Source organism: Salminus brasiliensis, chromosome 16, assembly GCF_030463535.1.
Source record: "Salminus brasiliensis chromosome 16, fSalBra1.hap2, whole genome shotgun sequence".
NCBI lineage: Eukaryota > Metazoa > Chordata > Actinopteri > Characiformes > Bryconidae > Salminus > Salminus brasiliensis.
In genome coordinates, this window is record NC_132893.1 from 35,452,862 (window position 1) to 35,473,332 (window position 20,471).

At 44.8% G+C, this 20,471-nt stretch overlaps 1 protein-coding gene across 1 annotated transcript in view; it reads right to left on the reverse strand.

Moving 5' to 3' along the window:
- The window catches only part of gfra2b (GDNF family receptor alpha 2b), a 79,527-nt gene that overhangs the window by 45,653 nt on the left and 13,403 nt on the right, over positions 1-20,471 (reverse strand). The window contains exon 3 of the mRNA XM_072659224.1: positions 9,794-9,871. Coding sequence (XP_072515325.1) covers positions 9,794-9,871 — 78 coding nt within the window. The remainder of the gene's footprint in view (positions 1-9,793; positions 9,872-20,471) is intronic.

Consider the following 20,471-nt stretch of genomic DNA (forward strand, 5'->3'; position numbering starts at 1 on the left):
CAGAACCCTTCCCCGCGGCGCTCCCCTGCATGTTTTATTTAAGCCCAGGGAATCAGGCAAGGGCTTCAAAACGCATCTCACAGAGGCAGAGGCTTTCGCAAGGTCATGTAAGTGGAAAGTGTACCTGTCTGCTGATTGCCTCCGTGGCCGAAAGCAGCCTTGTGTTTCGGGCGGAGCGAAAGCAAAAGCTCCTTCTGGCTTCTGGCTCAGGTCCCCTGACTTCCCGGCAACACGCACACACACACACACACAAACATGGTCTCATTTCATCTCCGAAATGGAGAGCCAGGAAAAGAATGCCTGCAAGACCCCTTTGAAATCCAGGTTTAGAGATCGAGGTTCAGCACTGATCACTCTAAAAAGGGGCTCAAATAGAAAAGGGCCTTCCTTCAGATCACCTCTGAGGTCGGATCTCGTATTTCTTCTGGAGGAAGAACACGTGTGATTCCTCGAAAGCAGCACGACTGGCCTGATGTGGAAAGTTTCTGAGATGGAATTCCTGTTCACTCCTTAGGGAGAAACAGCCACAGATCCTCAGAAATGGACCCTGAGACCCTGCCTCATCTTTTGGGTGAAGGTCTTGGCACCTTACATTTAAGACAAAAAAGTTTGTGGACACTCTGTTAGCCAAATGTATTGGATGCAGTTTTAGACCAGGAATCTTTTGGCTCTGTAATGGAGAGGAGGTGCTTTGGCACCCCGCCATAGCAACACCTAACAACAGCGTAGCAATAGCTATACCGTAGCAACCCCTTGGGATGCCATAACAACCAGTGAGAACCACTTTAGCTGCACAACCATTCTACGTTTTGGTACCCTGTCATAGCAACACCTAACAACAGTGTAGCAACCAATAGCTATACCGTAGCAACCCCTTGGGAGGCCATAACAACCAGTGACAACCACTTTAGCTGTGCAACCATTCTACGTTTTGGCACCCCGCCATAGCAGCACCTAACAACAGCGTAGCAACCAATAGCTATACCGTAGCAACCCCTTGGGAGGCCATAACAACCAGTGACAACCACTTTAGCTGCGCAACCATTCTACGTTTTGGCACCCCGTCATAGCAACACCTAACAACAACATAGCAACCAATAGCTATGCCATAGCAACCCCTTGGGATGCCATAACAACCAGTGACAACCACTTTAGCTATGCAACCATTCTGTGTTCCATTTAGGAAACTCTATTTAGCAGACCAAAGAAGAACGTCCTTGATGTTTTTGAGAATGTTGATGATGTTCTTTGTTGGGAGCTGGGAGATTTTGGTCTAAGACACGGTGATTACCGAAACCAGCAGCGAAACGATTCTCAAATGACTCTGAGGAAGGAAGAGGCTCTTATTCTCTCTGAAGACATCTGAAGTGTGCCTTCGAGTGACCCATTTTGCCTCAGGGAGAACAGTCCAAACATGTTGTGCGTAACAAAGCAGCCATGATTTCTCAGACGTTACACACTGTACCAGGAAAAAATGTTCGCTTCCAGGAAACTCAGCTCTTATTGTTTCTGAACACACCTGAAATGGAATCCCCTTTTATTCTTCACGAACAACAGTCCAAATTCCTCAAACGCAGCACACCCACCTGACAGAGCTGCTGTCAGCTTTCTCAGAGGCAACACACTAAGACACCTCACAAGACAAACATGTCAATTATGAGGAATGAAGAGGCTGTTCTTCAGAAGACATCTGGAGAAGATCTAGTTTTGATTGCTTGGACAAAACAGCTGTAACTATTCCAACCAACAAGATCTCATACAGTCCGTAAATACACGGTTAAAGTGAGTCCCAGTGAATGTGTAATACTTGCATGAACATATTCATACTATTTTTGTACGATTTACAAGGAGCTCCCGTCCATTACAGAGCTTCTAAACAAAGGGATTAATGAACAGAACTCTGGTAGGAATTTAGGGTTAGGTTAAGATTAGACTTAAACCTAGCCTATGTTTAGGTGTAGTAGGTTAGGTTTAGATTTAGGTTGAGGGTAGAATTAGGCTGAGGTGTAGTAGGTTAGGTTTAGGTGTGATAGGTTAGATTTAGGTTGAGGGTGAAATTAGGCTAAAGTGTAGTAGATTAGGTTTAGATTTAGGTTAAGGGTGGAATTAGGCTGAGGTATTAGTAGGTTTAGGTTGAGGTTAAAGTGTAGTAGGTTAGGTTTAGGTTGAGGGTAAAATTAAGTTTAGATGTGGCAGGTTAAGTTTAGGTGTAGTAGGTTAAGTTTAGGTGTAGTAGGTTAGGTTTAGGTGTATGTTTAGGTCTAGTATGTTAGGTTTAGGTGTAGTAGGTAGGTTTAGATTTAGGTTGAGGGTAGAATTAGGTTGAGGTGCAGTAGATTAGGTTTAAGTTGAGGTGTAGTAGGTTAAGTTTAGATGTAGGTTTAGGTTTAGGTATAGTAGGTAAAGTTTAGATGTAGGTTTAGGTGTAATAGGTTAGTTTCAGGTTTAGAAGTAGTAGGTTAGGTTCAGGTTTAGGAGTAGTAGGTTAGGTTCAGGTTTAGGAGTAGTAGGTTAGATTCAGGTTTAGGTCTAGGCTCAGTTAATGAAATTTCCTGGTTGATTTGTATCATTCTCTGTTCAGGTGGTTTGATTTCGGTGTGTCGGGCTGTGTCAGTAATTCGTGCAGATAGACGAGGGTCCAGCTATATTTAGTACGAATCGTCCGAATCCTGAAATGGATTCAAGGACAAGGAAAATTGCTGCTCTTGTTACTGAAAACATCCAAGAAGAGAAGAGATCCTTGTTTGTTAAATTTCTTCTAATTCGACGCTGCCAATTAACCCACCTGTTCATGGCTTCCTCTAGCACTACCAATGCTCCCAGCACTAGCAGGGTAAAATCTCCTGCCGCTAACGACAAATTGGCATGTCTTGGGATTTGAACTTGCAACCCCTGGGCCGGTATTGCATTAGACTGCTGAGCCACTTGGAGGCCCAGGATCCCTTTTTTTAATTCCTCAAAAGCTGATAAAGCAGTTCTTTCTCAAAATATCAAATATCAACCTTGTTTTGATGAACTGTGGCTGTTCGTCCTTCAGAAAGGACAGTTATCACTCTAAGGCAACACACATTTCGCTGCAGTGAGAACAGCCGAAATGTGAGATTTCTCAAAACGACACTGCTGTTCATCCTTCTGAACTGTGATCACTTTGTAAGTTTAGGTGAAGAACAATCAAAATTCCTCTAAGTATCAAGTCCTCCCGATGAAGCAGCTGTTATTTCTCAAAAAGGTGATGCACGACTTCGACAAGCACGCCGCTTTTGAGGAACTGTGTCTGTTCTTCCTTTTAAAGACATGATGTGAGGTGGTCTCCTTTTTATTCTTCAGAAATAACAATCATCACAATTGCTTGTAAGAAACACGTGTTTTCTGTCCAGTTTGGCTGTGAGGCACATGTAGAGCAGCGGGGAGTCTGAGGTCCAGTGTGTGATGCACGTTTGAGTTAGTAATTGGCGCTCTGGTGAACGGCGGCTCCGGAGAGAGAGAGACTGGGGGGCCTTTTTCATTCCGAAGCTAAGAAACGAACAACTCTCACACAAGCTGAACAACAGCAGCCTCTTGAACTGACAATTCCAATCACCAGAAAAAAGGCAGTCAGCTTACACAAGTCTGGCTGAAGGCTGGAGAGAGACGGACTGGCTTTGCTGCCTTGACTCAGTGAAGGGGAAAAGGTCAGCTTTGAAGTTGTCAAAGGACTAAATCAGGAGCTCGCTCTTTTTCTGTTGTCCCTCTTTTATTTTTTCATCCGTCTGTTCTCACTCTCTCTCACTTTTCTCTCCGTCTGTCTTTATTCTGCTGATTTGTTCCAGAGGATGCTTTACAGCCACAACAAATAGGCAGAAGAATCACTGAGTCAACCTTCCCAACATACAGGTCCACTGACCAGCTGCACTCAGATCCTGAAAATCTCTTAAATCTAATCTTAACATCAAAAGTCCTGGATGGAGCTCCACCACCATCATTCCAGAGAACACAGCTCCTCCACTGCTCCACAGCTCCTCAATGCTGGGGGGCTTTATACCCCTCTACTAGCCCATGCCTGGCATTAGCCAGCATAATGCAAATGGGGTCATGATGTTGATCTGCTCCAGAGAGTCCTATTCTATTGGCAGTACTTCTTCTCTACAGGGACTAGACTGAAAGCTGTGTGTGTGCATTTGCACATCTGTGTCAGCAATAGGTGCAACTAAAAGTAGCTGAATGCACTTATTAGAAGGGGTGTCCGAAAATATTTGGACATAGTGTATTCCTTATTTTTATAACATAACTTATTTCAGAACTTATTTTTGCTTTTGTTTTAAGTACTTTAATCAACTGAAAGTGTTGGATTCTGCTTGTTTTAGCAGTATTTCTTCACAAAAGTATAATAAATTATCTGTCATTTTTAATTGTGCAAAAGGATCTGCCAATAGAATAAAACACTTTTAGTAGAAAAATCACTTAAAACATGTAAAAATACGTTTTTAGAAATAATTTTTTGTGTAATATAGCTAAACAATCTCAAAATGAGAAATAGATCTACATTTATAAGGATCCCACTTGCTAAGATGCAATCTTTGCAGTGCAGATCCCCTCAGTTTGAGCGTAATTGGGCTTTCTCATGGCCCAGAAGCACCTTCTTCATTCTTCTTCTTAACTAAACTAAAAGTTCAGCTCTGAGATTTAGTTTTGTCCAGTAAAACAAACTATAGTTTACCCCCAGGCCTATTGGATGTCGTTTAGAGCCCACACCATAGTTCTTTCTTTTTTTACTGTCATCCCGTCTTGACCCAAGAACCAGTTAATAAGAAGGTTCCTTTACAGCTGCCACCTAATGTGACCAATTAAACCATAAACAAGGACCTGACCTGACTAATGAGGGCTAAACTGTGATGGCCAGACCATGTGCAGCAGTCAGTACCCAGCCAACATGCTAATGCGGGGCTCACAGGTATAGAACATTCGCTAGGTTGGTTCCAGGTGGGCATGGGCTCTTTCTGAAACCTAGTTGTGCTTCCCAAATGGGCCCCATCATTCCAGCCCACCCTAATCTTACATAGGTTCCATCTAGGCCTCATGTGCAGTGTACAACCCAAATGGGGCCCATGTTAAACCCCTCCTGGTCTCATCACTGACCGTGGTGGGCATTCTACCCATACAGGCCCCACATGGGCATGTAATCTGGGTACCAACCATCCAAAAGTGCTCCAACAAAGGACGTCCGGTGAACCGGCGACAAGGTCATGGGCACCCATGGTGCTCATTGATGCTCATGAAGACCCCACCTCACTTACAACTTACAGGACTTACAGACTTGGTGCCAGAAACCACAGGACAGCTTCAGAGGCTTGCCTGGAGGCAGTTTCGAGTCTATGCCATGTTTCTTTTCCGCTTTTCTTTCTTAAGAATATCCCGTCTTGACCGTGAACCACTTTAATAAGAGGATTCTTCTACAGCCGCCACCTGGTGTGACAAATAAATAAATAATCAGATCTGCTCGGCATATTATTCCCTTTAAAGTCGTCTCCAGTTGAGGCGTCCTTTCAAGATCTTTTTTTTTGTCCCAGCGGCCGGTCACGCACTAATCGATTAGGAACGCTTCTCTTGTCTCAAACCTCCTTTAATGTTCTTCTAATGGTCTTCTTTATGCTCTCCTTTAAACGCCACATTCTGTTATCCTCTTATCTCCCCCCCCCTTTCTATTTCTCCAGCCGTCCTTCCTTTTACTCCATCTCCTGTCCCTGCAGCATCACCCATATTCAGCCAAGTTCAAGATCATTGGCAGCGGATTGGTTGAAAGTTCTGAGCTGACTTTGGTGGTGGACTTCTAGAAGACTGGATTAGGCCGCTCTCCGCTGTAGTGCCATATAAACAAATAATCACAGTGTGTTTTGTGCCCCCTTTTTGAAAGACTTTGTGTTTTGAGAGGTTTCTGTTTGTCTCTGATATGCTATATTGACAAAAGTATTGGGACACACCTCTTCATCATTAAGTTCAGCTGTTTGATTCAGGCCCGTTCAGCCACAAATGTATAAAATCAAGCCTCTAGTCCTGCAGTCTGTCTTTCCTCCACACATCAGTGAAAGAAGGGGAGGTTCTGAAGAGCTCACTGAACTCCAGCGTGGTTCTGTATGTAATAGGAGACACCACTGCTCCAACAACAACAAGTCAGCTGGTGAAATCTCCTCCCTCCTAGATCTTCCTCCATCAGCTGTGAGTGGTGTTATTATTGAACAGTGGAAGAGTTTAGGAGGAACAGCTCACAGAGAGCAGCTGGTCTGTCAGACTACGTAAAGTTACAGAGCGGGGTCAGGGCCGAGTGCAAGAACCAAACTGCGATGTTTTAGATAATGACTGGGTCAGAACATCTCCAGAACATCAGGCAGGTCTTGGAAAGTAACCAGCAACAGGGTAATGGGCACCCAAGGCTCACCGATGCACATGGAGGGTCCACCTCCAACCTCACAACTTACAGGAAGCTTACTGCTAATGTCTGAAGGTGCCCAATCCCTTCAGAGGACTTGCGGAGGTTATGCCTCAGTGGGTCAGAGCTATTCTGGTGGCCTGAGGGAGACCTACACAATATTGTGGCTGATCAGTAAAGTAAAACTTACTAATTAACATTAAAAACCTTAATCATTTACTGATGGTTCTAAAGAAATTGAGGGAAACTAATGAACAAATACAGCTGGTGCCTGGTGTGTGATAGCAGCGGTGAGTAGAAGGTGCTGGGGTGAGCTGATCCAGTGCTGTAATCATGTTTTTCTACAGAAATGACCCAAGAAACAGGCCTCCACCGTTCAGCTGCTCCGAGACACCTTCATATTTTTCTGATTAGAGTGTTCCTGATGAAGTGGCCAAACGAATGGCCGAATAAACTCCACATACATTTCCCCGCCACACGTCCGCCGAGCTCTCGGGTGCTATTTTCAGATGGCAGCCCTATCTGCCATATATAAGGGTCCAGATTACCTCTGGTGTGGGGTAAATAATGAGAAATGTGATCTGGCGCATAAGAAATTGAAAAGAAAATAGGTTTTCATGACAGATTGGAGGATGGCTTTTGTTCCGTTCCATCAGTGCGGGAGCGGAGCGTGTTTTATTTTGCTATATTTGTATTCTTCACCTCTTTCGTTTCTCCGGTCTGAAAACCCCAGGTGACATCTCCAAAGACCCGACGCACTGGGAACCCAGCTATGCTCTTAATTCGTGAAAGAAATTAACAATCAAAGTTTCAGAGCAGCCGAGGAAGGAGAAGGGGAAGGGAGGCGTCCGTGCGGGCAGGACTTTGAATCATGGCTTATTCATGCTAGTTTTTTCTCTGTAACTCTGTAATTATGATTCATATGGACTAATTTTCCTCTCCTCGGTGGTCAGAGGGAATCGCTGTTATAACCGTGACTAATGCCGCACCAGTGCTTGCACCAATTAAACCAAACCCAAGTTGTATTGTAGTAAAAGTACCAGACACGAAGTCGGCGAGAGCCTTGGCTCTATTCAGACCAGCTAAACAGAAGCTTGATATAATGAAGAACTGTTCACTCAGAGGCCACTTCATTACAACCCCCTGCCTGGTGCTGCTAATAGGCCACTTTATTGGAAACATCTACCTTGTAATGCTTACACTCACTGGCCACTTTCCTGAAAACACGTACCTTGTGCTTGAAATGGCCACTTTATTAGAAACCCTTACCCCTACTCTACCCTGCTTCCACTCACTGGACACTTTATTGGAAACACCTACCCATGTGCTTCCACTCACTGGCCGCTTTATTGGAAACACCTACCCATGTGCTGCCACTCACTGGCCACTTTATTGGAAATCCCGACCTTGTGCTTCTTACTGGCCACTTTATTAGAAACAGCTACCTTGTTCTTCAACTCACCGGCCGTTTTATTGGAAACACCTACCATGTGCTTTCACTCACAGGACACTTTATTGGAAATCACAACCTTGTGTTTTTTACTGGCCACTTTATTAGGGACAGCTACCTTGTTCTTCAACTCACCGGCCGTTTTATTGGAAACACCTTCATTGTGCTTCCACTCACTGGCCACTTTATTAGAAACCCCTAACTTGTGCTTCTTACTGGCCACTTTATTAGAAACCCCTACCTTGTGCTTCTTACTGGCCACTGTATTGGAAACACCTCCCCATGTGCTGCCACTTACTGGCCACTTTATTAGAAACCCCCAAATTGTGCTTCTTACTGGCCACTTTATTTGAAACACCTAGCTTGTGCTTCTTACTGGCCACTTTATTGGAATGCCTTATTTTTCTGCTCACTGGCCACCTATCTATCAGCGGGATAATCTCCCCTTGTCTCTGGTTCTCGGGTTGGGTTTAGCCGGTTGGGGTTTCTCTCCACTATAACTGGGTTTAATCAGACGGGCTGCAGCGCGCTTTAATGAATGAAAGCTTATGTCAATATGAAGCAGTGCTGGTGTAAATCTGAGTGAACACAGGGATCTGAATGTCAGTGATGTAGGGATATGTGTAGCGATGGCTTTGGTAAAGTGGAGTGTGTAGATTTAGGAGATCCAGTATTTGCACTGGCGTTCCTCACTGGGCTGCTGATAATGACCCTTTCTGGTCAGTATTATGATGATTAAACAAAGAGGAGGAGATGCAGCCGCAGCGTTGGAAAGTTAGGGTGTGCTGTGGGAATGTGGGTCCATTTAGTCAAAACAGCGTTTTGGTTTTAGGTCCAGTTCATCCTAGAGGTGTTCAGAGAGGCTGAGGTCAGGCTTTAACAGGTCCTGACCACACTAGTCCTAACAAGTCTTTCACGGGTCGTAATTTTACTTTATATAACAATTTTGAGAATGTGTTTCCTGAAAAGGTACTATTTTAGAGATTAAAAGATCTGTTAAAGCCTTTGGTCAGAACCAAACTTTTATTAAGAGCTGTTAAAGATCCAAGGACCAGACTTTAGTTAGGACCTGTTTAAGACTTTGGTCAAAACCAGACTTTGGTTAGAACCTGTTAAAAACTCTGGTCAGAACCAGATTTTGATTAGGACCAGACTTTAATTTAAACGAGTTAAAGACTTGTGGCCAGATTTAGGTTAGGACTTGTTAAAGCATTTGGTCAGAACCAGACTTTGGTGAGGACCCGACTTTGGTGAGGACCTGACTTTGGTGAGGACCTGACTTTGACTTTAATTTGAACCTTTTAAAGAAAACCAGATTTAGGTCAGAACCAGACTTTCATTAAGACCTGTTAATGACTTTGGCCAGAACCAGGTTTTGATTAGGACCTGACTTTATTTTAACCTGTTAAAGACTTTAGAGAAAATCAGATTTTGGCCAGAACCAGACTTTAATTAGAACCTGTTTAAGTCTTTGGTCTGAACCAGACTTTGGTCAGGAACATTCACGTCATGCTCAGCGTTGGAGCATTTGCTAAATGTAATATTCCAAACATTTACAAAAAATGTTTTAGAGTAGCGGTACCAGAGCAGCACACAGTACTGACCCACCTTCCTGCTTCTATTATGGCCCAAATAAAATGCGACTGCGTTTAGAGGAGAGCGAAACGGAGACGGCCACTGAATCACAGACAAATAGCTCGGGGTTTTATGTGAATAAATGTGACATTGAAAAGATGCAAATTGGTATTTGTCCTGATTGCACGTCCCCCTTATCTCGACCCCTCTACTCACTTGCCCTCTGCATTTGTACAAAAAGAGAATGCTGTCCACTCCCGGCGGCCACTAACCTTGGAGGCCAGTGATACACAATGCGTTTCATAACAACAGAGCTATAACCTTCAGCGGCGAGTGGAGCTCCAATTAAAAACGATATCTCTCACCTGAAATAATGGAGGCGAGCCGGAACTCATCGGAGAAATGCATCGGCTCGTAGGGGGACGTCTCGTAAAGCTCCTCTCCTGCAACACAAACAAGCAGCATTAGAAAGAAAGAAGGGAAAAAAGAGAAAAGCCCGAGAGACAAAACCAGCCCCGGTGTAACAGACACTGTTTTAGCAAATTAAAAAAAGAAACATCTTCCAAATGGAGCAGATGCCTCCTGATTTAAGAGATTAATCCCACAAAAAATGACGCTCACAATAAATCCATTCTTTCCTGGTCTTCTTAACAAAGACTGCTTTTTTTGCCAAGTGCACATCTGCTCCCAGAGCACTGGGGCTTAACAGCCATAGGGCCGGAGCCAGAGTGGCAGAAAATCACAAATTAGTCCCTCTGAGGTGTATCGTCTGCTGGACTTTTAATCTAGCATTCATAATCCAGAGCTAATCCTAGGCCTACACTGCGGCACTGCTGATTTAAGGAAGGACCTCTCAACTTTCTTTGTACTGATGCAACATTTGCATGCTATGACTGCGACATATGGACGTTATACTGCTGTATGCTAGCATTTCGACACAAATTATGGTGTAAATGTACATACATACATACACAATTACTGATCATTAATATTAATTATGAATATTGGCAGGAGATGCATCGTCTGCACAAGAACGGTGGCCTAAATTTCTTACTTTCACTTAAAGCAGTTAGTAAAAACCTCAATCTGCCACACACCAGCGTCCAGTACGGCCCCTGAGGTCTGTACAGTGTACAAGTGCAGGTCTGAGGTCAGAGGAGATTTTACGCCGGTGGGTGGCACAGCCCTGCCACGGTGCCACGCAGAGACACCAGGTGCACCCTGCCCTTCACTCTGCAAGCAGTCTCCCACAATGCAATGCTCCCAACATCCTCCCACCCAGCCCGGCGGCCCCCCCAGGGTTCCAGACCCTTTGGTCTCTCCTGGACGCCCATCCGACCCCCCCTCCCAGGCCACCGCTCTTTTACAGGATCATCCTGGATCAGCTTTATCTGCAGCTCCTGCCACTCAGAGCCGCCACCTTTATGAGCCGCACGTGTCTGCTCAAAGAGTTAATCCACCAAACGTCGGCCTAATCCCTGCCCTTCCGGCCCCGCCACACCACGCCAAGCATGGAGCACGAGTCAGAAAGAAGAAAAAGTGAAACAGAGCCGATACAGTAATGCCACTCCATAGTATTCACTACGGACCACCTAAAAAAATGCCCTGCTTCTGGAACAAAGCTCTGTCATCAGAACTCCTACAGAGCATCTTCCAGGTGTTTCAACCAACTCTGTACCAAAAGAGCTTCAATCTGTGCTTTTCTGACCTTCAGATCATTATTTAGGAAGAACCTGCTCTTCAAACTACAGAAGATACTCTGATAAACATGATGATCGTAGCGTTGATGATCAATAAACTCTTAAAAAATAAGGTGCTTCAGATGGTTTTGGCTCCGTGAAGCCAAATCAAATCAAATTTATCGCTGTAGCTCCTCTTACCTTTGACATAAAAGGAGAGAGCCAGAAGGTAACACAGACATGAGCACCCTGAAACACTGGCATCCATTCGCTCCCATCGTCTACAAACCTGAGCGATCGCATGCAAGCAGGGGGGCGACAGCACTAGCACTAATTAGTTTTCAGCCTAGACTTGATGACTGTGACCGTGTCTGAGCTTGTATCATTATCATCATCATCATCTTTTACACCAATAGGCTCTTTTAGCAGAGATGGAAAATCCATCATCATAAGGGGTCAGCTCTATTTACAGTGGTCAGAAGCATGTATGGTCACCTAATGCCTGTAGAATCGCAGCAATAACCAAAACAACTGTGCCCTCTCTGAACTGAGTTTTGACACTTGTGGCCTACACTGAAGGCCAAGATCTAATACTACTGGTCAGTATGAAGGATTGATGACTGGTAAAAATGTAAATTCAGACCAACATACAATGATGTAGCATCTGATTACTGTTTTCTGAGTTAAAAATCGCAAAATCATTACTAAACGAGCTGCAGGCTAGAACCCGCCCCCTATCACATGGGAGGCAGCCTTCCTATTCTCAGATGCCTGACCAGGAAGGATTGTGGTGTTGATGGAATTTGACCTGCTGACTCTCAAATCTCTGAACCTGCAGGCAGTTAGACAGTCGCTCCACTCAGAGCTGTGAGGCCGTGTACTTTTCTGGGTCTGAGAAAAAAGGGAATTGTGTAAGAAAGTGTAATTTCACAGCTCTAGACCGGCCCTACAGTCTAACCGCTGCTCAGCAAGTGTGAGGTCTATTGTCCAAACCCTTCCTCCCAGTCTGGGGATGTCATGTGATAGGGGCAGTAAAAAAATGCTGTGCCGTAGTAAACGTGAGCACTGCTCTTCCTTCAGTTTCCGAATCAGGTCACATTGGGTCACTGGAGACGCCCAGACTTCAGTGCCCAGGCGTGCTGGTCAGATGAAGCTGGTGGGCTGGGGTTCTCCTGCTGGTTCTCGCTGTTCTACAGCCGGGCAGGTATAGAAACAGCGCCTCTCGGCAGCGGAGTGTGTAAAGCGCTCTGACACTGTCCTTGGCGGCGACTTTGTGGGTTATTCTATTAAGAGCAGAGCGCTCTCTGTGGATATAAAAAAAGTTCAACAGATGGAGAGACCTCCAGTGATGCCAAAATTAGACCCAGTGCAGGAGCCGCGCCTCTAAACCTTCAAAATGACACAATGTTCGGGAGCTGAGCGACCTTGTGGCTCTCTTTGTGTGACATTAACGGCTAACGATCCTAAAACCCTAAAAAAAGAGCCATAAAGGAATGCTCATCACTCAGTCTCTGAGTCTGCTGTGAGCCCGCATACAATCAAACACAACAAACTGCTCTGACTGATCACTCCACTGATTTAGACTCATTTATTACCACCACCTATCATCACCGATCTATCAGAGAGAGAGAGAGAGAGAGAGAGAGAGAGAGAGAGAGAGAGAGAGAGAGAGAAAGAGAGTGTCAAGGGAGATACAGAGAGAGAGAGAGAGAGAGAGAGAGTCGAGGGAGATAAAGAGAGAGAGAGAGAGAGAGAGAGAGAGAGAGTGTCGAGGGAGATAAAGAGAGAGAGAGAGAGAGAGAGAGAGAGAGAGAGAGAGAGAGAGAGAGTGTCGAGGGAGAGAGAGAGAAGAGGGAGATAAGAGAGAGAGAGAGAGAGAGAGAGAGAGAGAGAGAGAGAGAGAGAGACAGAGAGAGAGTGTCGAGGGAGATAAAGAGAGAGAGAGAGAGAGAGAGAGAGGCAGAGAGAGAGAGAGAGAGAGAGAAGGGGGTAAAGAGAGAGAGAGAGAGAGAGAGAGAGAGAGTGAGAGAGAGAGAAGGGGGTAAAGAGAGAGAGAGAGAGAGAGAGAGAGAGAGAGAGAGAGAGAGAGAGATGAGGGAGATAGAGAGAATGAAAGGGGGCATGGAGAGAGTGGGTGAGATAGAGCGAGAGAGTGAAAGTGAAAATGAAAAGAGAGAGAGAGTTAGTATTCCTCTTTGGCTTTGAAGGCCACAGTCTCCATCCCTGATCTCTGAAGTGTGTTTGTGTGTGTGTGTGTGTGTGTGTGTGTGTGTGTGTGAGAGAGATTAAATGCCCCGTTATTCTTGTGCGCTGTCTTTGTGCTCCTGTTTTAATTACCGCTGACAATAAAGTTGGTATAATTTGTAATTAACCTCCTGAGTGTGAGCTCTGAGAGCTGCAGCTCCTCTCTGCTCGGGCCCGGGCTGATAGTGCATCTTCAGGGGCGTCTGAGGCCCTCAGAGAGAGCTGCAGCTTTCAGATAGATGTGAAACGCAGTGAGCTCAAGGCTCCGGCCGCCCCACTCGATCTGTCCCTCTGTGCCGGGAGGCGCTGCCGAGCGACAGCTCTGATGATTCTGGTCATTATATTACATCTCCTCTCTGTCCTTCTTCCTCTGACCTCCAACTGACGTCTGACACCCTGTCTCGACAGCAAGCCGGTGCTCAGACGTGGGTTCACTTCCGGCCTTCCGGACGTTTACTGAAAGTCTTCAGATAGACCCTCAGCTCCAGGCGGAGTGATTACGAAGCTTCGGCAATGAAGGGGTTAAAATTTGGTACTACTTTATATCATATAGTAGGTGGTTGCTATGTGGTTGCTAGGTAATTATATGAGATGTTGCTATAGTGTTGATAAGTGTTTGCTATGTGGTTGCTATGGTATCTCAGGTCGACTCCATGTTGTTGCTAAATGGTCGCTATGGTATTAATAATGGTATTAGTGATTACAAGGTGGTTGGTATAATGTTGCTAGATGGTTACTTTAGGGTTGCTATGGTGTTGTAAGTGGTCACTGTGGTGCTGCTAGAGCATATGATTGCATATCATTAACATGATGCAGGGATACATTCTGCAGGGTGTAGTGCGGCTACAAAAAGTAGTCCCTAAATGCACACACACAGCTTGACTAACCTTTTTGAGAAGAAGTACTGCCAATAGAATAGGACTCTCTGGAGCAGATCAACATCATGACCCTATTGGCTCCATGCTGCCTAATAATGCCAGGCGTGGGCTAGTGGGGTATAATAAAGCCCCCCAGCATTGAGGAGCTGTGGAGCAGTGGAGGAACTGTGTTCTCTGCAATGATGGTGGAGGAGCTCCATCCAGTACTTTTAGGATAAGTTGGGGAGTTGGGGATGATGAGATGGGGTGGGGATCTTCATCATCCAACATCCTGACCTCAACTAACGCTCTTGTCGCTGAATGCAATCAAATCCCCACAGCAGTGCTCCTCCTCCAAAATCTATTTAAAAGTCTTCTTCTCTGGACAGTAGAGACAGTTACTCCAACAGAAGCAGAAGAAAATCTTTGTAATCCTCTTGATTTCAGGTGTCCCAATACTTCCGTCCATTTAGTGTATAGTGTTGCAGTGTATATATATACAGAATAAATGTGCTGTGAGTTGTGTATAAGTGAGTGCTGGGTGTAATTGAAGCCAGTGTTAATGCAGTATACAGGCAGTAGTGTTTAGATTAGATTGGGCATTATGAAAAACAAGCTCTTGACCTGCATTGTATAACTTAGCTCTCATAGAGTCACAGATGGAGGAGAAAATGCACTTGTTTAAAACAGTGCTCTTTTTTGCAGTGGTATGTTATTCTCCTAAAACAGAACAGAACCCATTAACTGAGCCCATTACCGCCTGATAAAGCTTTCCTAGTTTTGAGACGCTTGCGCTGAGTAATTACAGAGCGCAGAGTTTAGATTTCATGCAGAAGAGGTGGATTTACACAGCGGTGATTTGAGTGGAGGAAGCCTAATGCGCTGGGCAGAGTGCACATTATCAGACAAGCTGGACACAAACAGCAGAAAGGGCTCGGGCGTCTCCGTCCAGGCGTCCAATCTGTTATTATCAGCATCAGAATGGGTTTAGTGGCTGTGCTCCGATGCTCCGCTGCTTTTCTGCTCTTTCTGTGCTCCCTGCCTCCTCCAGATAGAAGGCCGACTAGTCAGCAGTAATCGGAGCGACAGGGAAGCAGTGTGAGATGAACAGTTTTGGGTTTGCTTTTGAAATTGCTTTCCTCCGAGGAAATCAATTATACAACGCCGCGGCCATCGGCGCACGAGTCACGTGTGTGTGTGTGTGTTTTCAATCTGTACACCATCTCTGGAGGAAAATATTGTTTTTTAAACACAACATGAACGCCAGCCTCCTCAGCTGTGTGAGGAATAATCACTGCGCTGAGTTAGGCCTCATGCACAGTTTGGACAAAAGTATTGGGACACCTGCTTGTTCATTGCTCCTTCTAAAATCAAGGACATTTGAAAAGAGTTTCTCCGGCTTTCGTTGTTACTGTTGGAGTTACTGTCTCTGCTGTCCAGCGATGAAGGCTTTCTACTAGATTGTACTCAAGAGTGTTAGTGAGTCTCAAGTGAGACTCCCCAACTTATGGAGCACAACCATAGCAGTTCTTCCACTGCTCCACAGCTCAATGCTGGGGGGGCTTTATACCCCTCTACTAGCCCACGCCTGGCATTAGGCAGCATGGTGCTGATAGGTTCATCAGTGTTTATCTGCTCCAGAGAGTCCTATTCTATTGGCAGAATCTGTTTGTCCCAGGTAGAAGTGAGTGGAGATACGAGGGTTTAAAAGATTTCTATAGAAGCTGAAGTATCTACTGAAGCTTTTTACTCCAGTAAAAGTGTAAAAGTACTGGTTTCAGAACGACTTCAAGTAGAAAAGTAAAAGTAATGGAAGGAAAACAAAGGCTGAAAGCCCAAAAAAAAAAAAAAAAACATTTCTCTAAAAGTCATAATGAGGAGAATGATCTATTAAAATGTTGATGTTAAAAATGTTGGGCTGCACTAGGCTCCTGTTTCAGCTGCAGATCTGCCCATTGAAAATGAAGCATTTCAGTAATATCAGCTCTATTAAAGGAGCGTCTCTGTGCTCTACTGAGCATCAACATGAGCTTCATGGAGGAAAATATGAGGAGTCGTTGTCTAGAAGTTCTGTAAAGCTGCAGAAAGTCAGACTTCAGAGGCGTGTGATCAATAAGCTTTATTGGAATGTAAATGTGGGGCTCAGTCGGGACGTTTCACTGCAGGTCTCTTGAGTCTCTGCCACGGACACAGTCTTCATACTAGACTACAGACGTCTGCTGTGAGCTGCTGGAGAGTGACGGGACGTGTGCAGGTGTGATGGATCTCTTATAAACCAATAGGGAGTCAGAATGGTGTCTGTTTATACTTCTCATCCAATCAGGATCAGACTCTCACTTTCCGGAGGGAGAGATTTATCTGGAGAGGGTTTTTATTGATGACGAGCCGGAATGAAAACAAAGGGGAATGAAATAGGAGGAACGAGGCTGATTTTAAAATGTAAGGAGGAGAAAGGTCAGATAATTGGGGGAAAATGTAAGAAGTTAAAGTTTAGATAACCTTCATTTCTTCTTAAGTAAGGTGAGCATCAAAAGAAAGTGTCGGTTGTGGGTTTATAAGATGCTCTGCAGTGAGAGTGTGAGGTTTACCGTGGGGGTATTTGCAGACTGAGCGCTACAGAGTGAAATACACAATTAATCACAGCATGATTCATAATGAAATGTGTTCAGATGCCTCCATGAAGTGGGCTGGTGCCTAAATCCTCAACATGCTGCTCCTTCTGCGAATCAAAGCATGCAATTAGTAAACACAGAACAATGGTCTGGTGCACTGCTTCTGCAGAACCAAGTTAATCTGTTGTGGAGTCTGAACCAACATGATTCATTAAGGCAGGAATACCAGAGGACTTGGCAGCAGAGGGACGGCTTTGTTTCACAATTTGTCAGGTGCAACAATAGCTAATGAATTCTGGCCTTTTCCCATCCGCAGACCTACAGCGCTCCTCTAATTAAAAACTTTGGGCGGGAGGGTGGTGGTGGTGGAGGGAGGGGGGCGGGTGGGATGGGTTTGGGGCTGTATAATAATTTCTGATTAAACATCCTCTTTAAAAACCTGCATCTCCATCTCTATTGTTCAGAATCTGACGCCATCTGCTCCCCGTGGACCAGCCTTCACGGCTAATTTGGTCCACAATGACTTTTGTCCGTCAGAATCGCAAGAAATTAGTGAAATTAGTCAAATCAAAAAAGTGTGGTCCACCACACGCTCAGCTGATGAACGTAATTGCCTTTCTCTCATGATGTTCCTCAAGTGTCTTCTACAGACAAAATGCTCAAGTATCTGATTACAGAGTATTTTTCCACTAAACTCGGCTTAGTTTAGTCCAAAGTTCCCTTAATCCATACCGAGTTGAGCCTCGTGAACATGAATTAATCATTAGTAGACGAGCTGCAGCTGAAACTGATTAAACACTGTGTAAGATGTTTAGTCTGTGGCTCCGCCTCCTCAATCTGTTTACTGTTTATTCCCATCTGCAGGTTAGAGCGCCCCCTATCACATGATGTTTCAAGTCTGGTAGGAAGGCTTTTGCCAATGGAGCTCTGAGCTCTTGCTGGGATTTGAACTGATGACCTCCTCACACCTGCTGAGCAGCACTTAGACCGTAGGGCCGGTCTAGTGCTGGTAAATTACCCTTTATAAAAACCCAGTTCTGAGTACATTTGCCTTCCCTTCTTTCTCAAATGCAGAAATGTACACAGCCTCACAGCTCTAGAGTGGAGCGACTGTTTAACTGCCTGCAGGTCAAGAGATTTAGGAGGTCATAAGTAAGGTCAAATTAGAGTTAGAGATCAGCCACTGTTCCACCGTCCACTAAATCATTTACAAGTGGAACAGCTGACCAGCATGACCAGATCAGACCGTCCTAGCAAGATCAGTCCTACAGCAGATCAGAACCACAAGATGAGTAAAGAAGCCTCCAACAGTCATGAGAACGTCATCATGGTAGCAGGTAGATCTTACCATAGTTACCAAACTGCAGCATCAACCATCAGAAAGAGACCAAACAGGTCTGACTTTAATGGGAGGTGTTTAGATCGGACTATAGCTTTGCAGGAGAATGTGATACTGACTTAACCACTTAACCACTGATCACTGTCTAACAACAAGAACAGTCTGGGAGATGTTTACAGAATGCTACACAGCTGTTTTATTGACTTATTTTCCACACTCCACACTCCTTCTCCTCATTTGGAGCTTTCACGGACATCCGTCTTCCAAACGCTGAAGTACTGCTCCCAAAACTGCCGTAATAAGAGTCTGTCTCGATGCCATGCTGCTGTACAGTGGCCTACTTGGCATGGCGGAGGCTTCTCTTTCAGCAACTCCAGAGCAGTGTTTAAGGAGTCACACATGAGCTTGCTTTGCTTTATTCTTGGTAGCCAAATGCAGCATAATCCCCTAATTAACATGGACAGCTGAAAATAAAGATTTGCATAGGCACGAGCGGGGCTCCAAGGCTGCTCTGAGGATCGCTAATTATATAATCACCCTCAGTGGTGGCCGCTCACACAGATACAGAACCGGTATTGGGGAACAGAAGATACAGCCCCAGAGCAGGAGGAAGCGTTAGTTCTGTCAGTGCAGTCGTACAGCAGAGGAAACACCGCAGGGTTGGTATTCTGGGCTAAGCGAGTCTTAAACGTTTGCCCTTAAGCTTCTACTCCTCTGCATAAACACCGTACCTCATGATCTGCTCATTCATGCAGATCTAACACGGTACAGTTCGGTTCAAACCTCAGCAAGTACCTCCAGCCATAATTACACATACATATAAATCATATAGGAGAATAACTCACACAGGACATAGGACATCCTAAGAACACAGTGTTGAACTATGGTAAGATCTACCTGCTGGCCTCAGAGAGCTCTCTGGATCTGGCCATGGTGATCATCTTCTTCACCCCTCACTTCAACCATCAATCAAGATCAGACCAGACTAAATGTCTGAGGTTTAAATCAGACAGACTCATCCAGAATAATCCTCTCCAACCATGTTCAACTAATCCAGTTCTCTTTAGGGACTACTTTCTGTAGCTGCACTACACCCTGCAGCATGTATCCCTCCACCATTTTAATGATCTGGTTCTAAAAGCAGGTTCTCTTCTCAGAACTCTGGTAGAACAGTGTCTCAGGCATCAGGCAGCGTCTTCATCACCATTAGGTGAAGAACTTTCTGTGAGGAGCTTTTATTATTAGAGCTTCAGACGTCTGCTTTTCTTCACCTCCACTATGAACTTAATTTGCAAGTTTGTGGGACTATAAATAAGTCTACTTACACGTAAGTCAAAAGTAAATGTAACCCGTTGTGTAATTACATTTGATTACTGCCACAAAATGAAAGTAATAACTTACAAAATAACAAAGCTTTGTGCTTAAAGTATAGTTTTTTTATACGTTTTTTATGTTTATATTGGCATTGTTGGATAAAGAGGGTTCAGTAGATGAAAGTAACAAACCATGAACATCAAACACTACAAAAGAACCTCCAGCAGAACCAAAACCGAGCTGTAAAACAGGCCAGTTCCAACCCCCCCAAAACTCTTACATCATAGCCACCTATATTACACCCTGCTCAAGGCGTGTGGCGATGCTTATCGCTATCATACACCCCGCCAACAGTCTATGCTAACGCCTTCTGTCTGCGCTGTTTAAATAGCAGCGCTGCTTGTGAATATATCTACACTGATGGGCGTGGTGGTCTCAAAATGAAAATATATTATATACTAAAAGCTAACACTTCCAGACTCTACAGCAGACTGTGCCGACTGGACGCTGAGAGGACAGCAACACTATCTGATACGACTCGGATATAATTACAGGTTACGTTAAATAAAGGTTTGTTAGGCTAGGCTAGGTTAGGTCATGCAAGGCTATGCTGCTGTGAGCCGTCTTGGTGCAATAAACCAGTCGATAAATGCAGAGCTCATCATTCAAGGAAAATGACTACACGACTCAGCAGCTTATTCCCAGGCTTAGTCGGTATGTCTGAGCAGGGAAATCACCAAACTCTGCTGGGCTCTGGCCCTCAGTTCTCCACCCCCTGCTGTAGACCAATACTTTTAATAAGCTCACTGCTGTTGGTCAGAAAACTGCAGCACGTTAAAGAGCTCTTGACCAAAAATATCACATGCTAACATTGTTGTAACACTCTGCAGCACGGCATGGCCAGCCTGTTACTATGATATGTAATTGGTGTCAAGAGGTGAGAGCATAATGGGAACACACAGTAAAAGCTCCACATCAGACAAAAACCTGCAGATTTA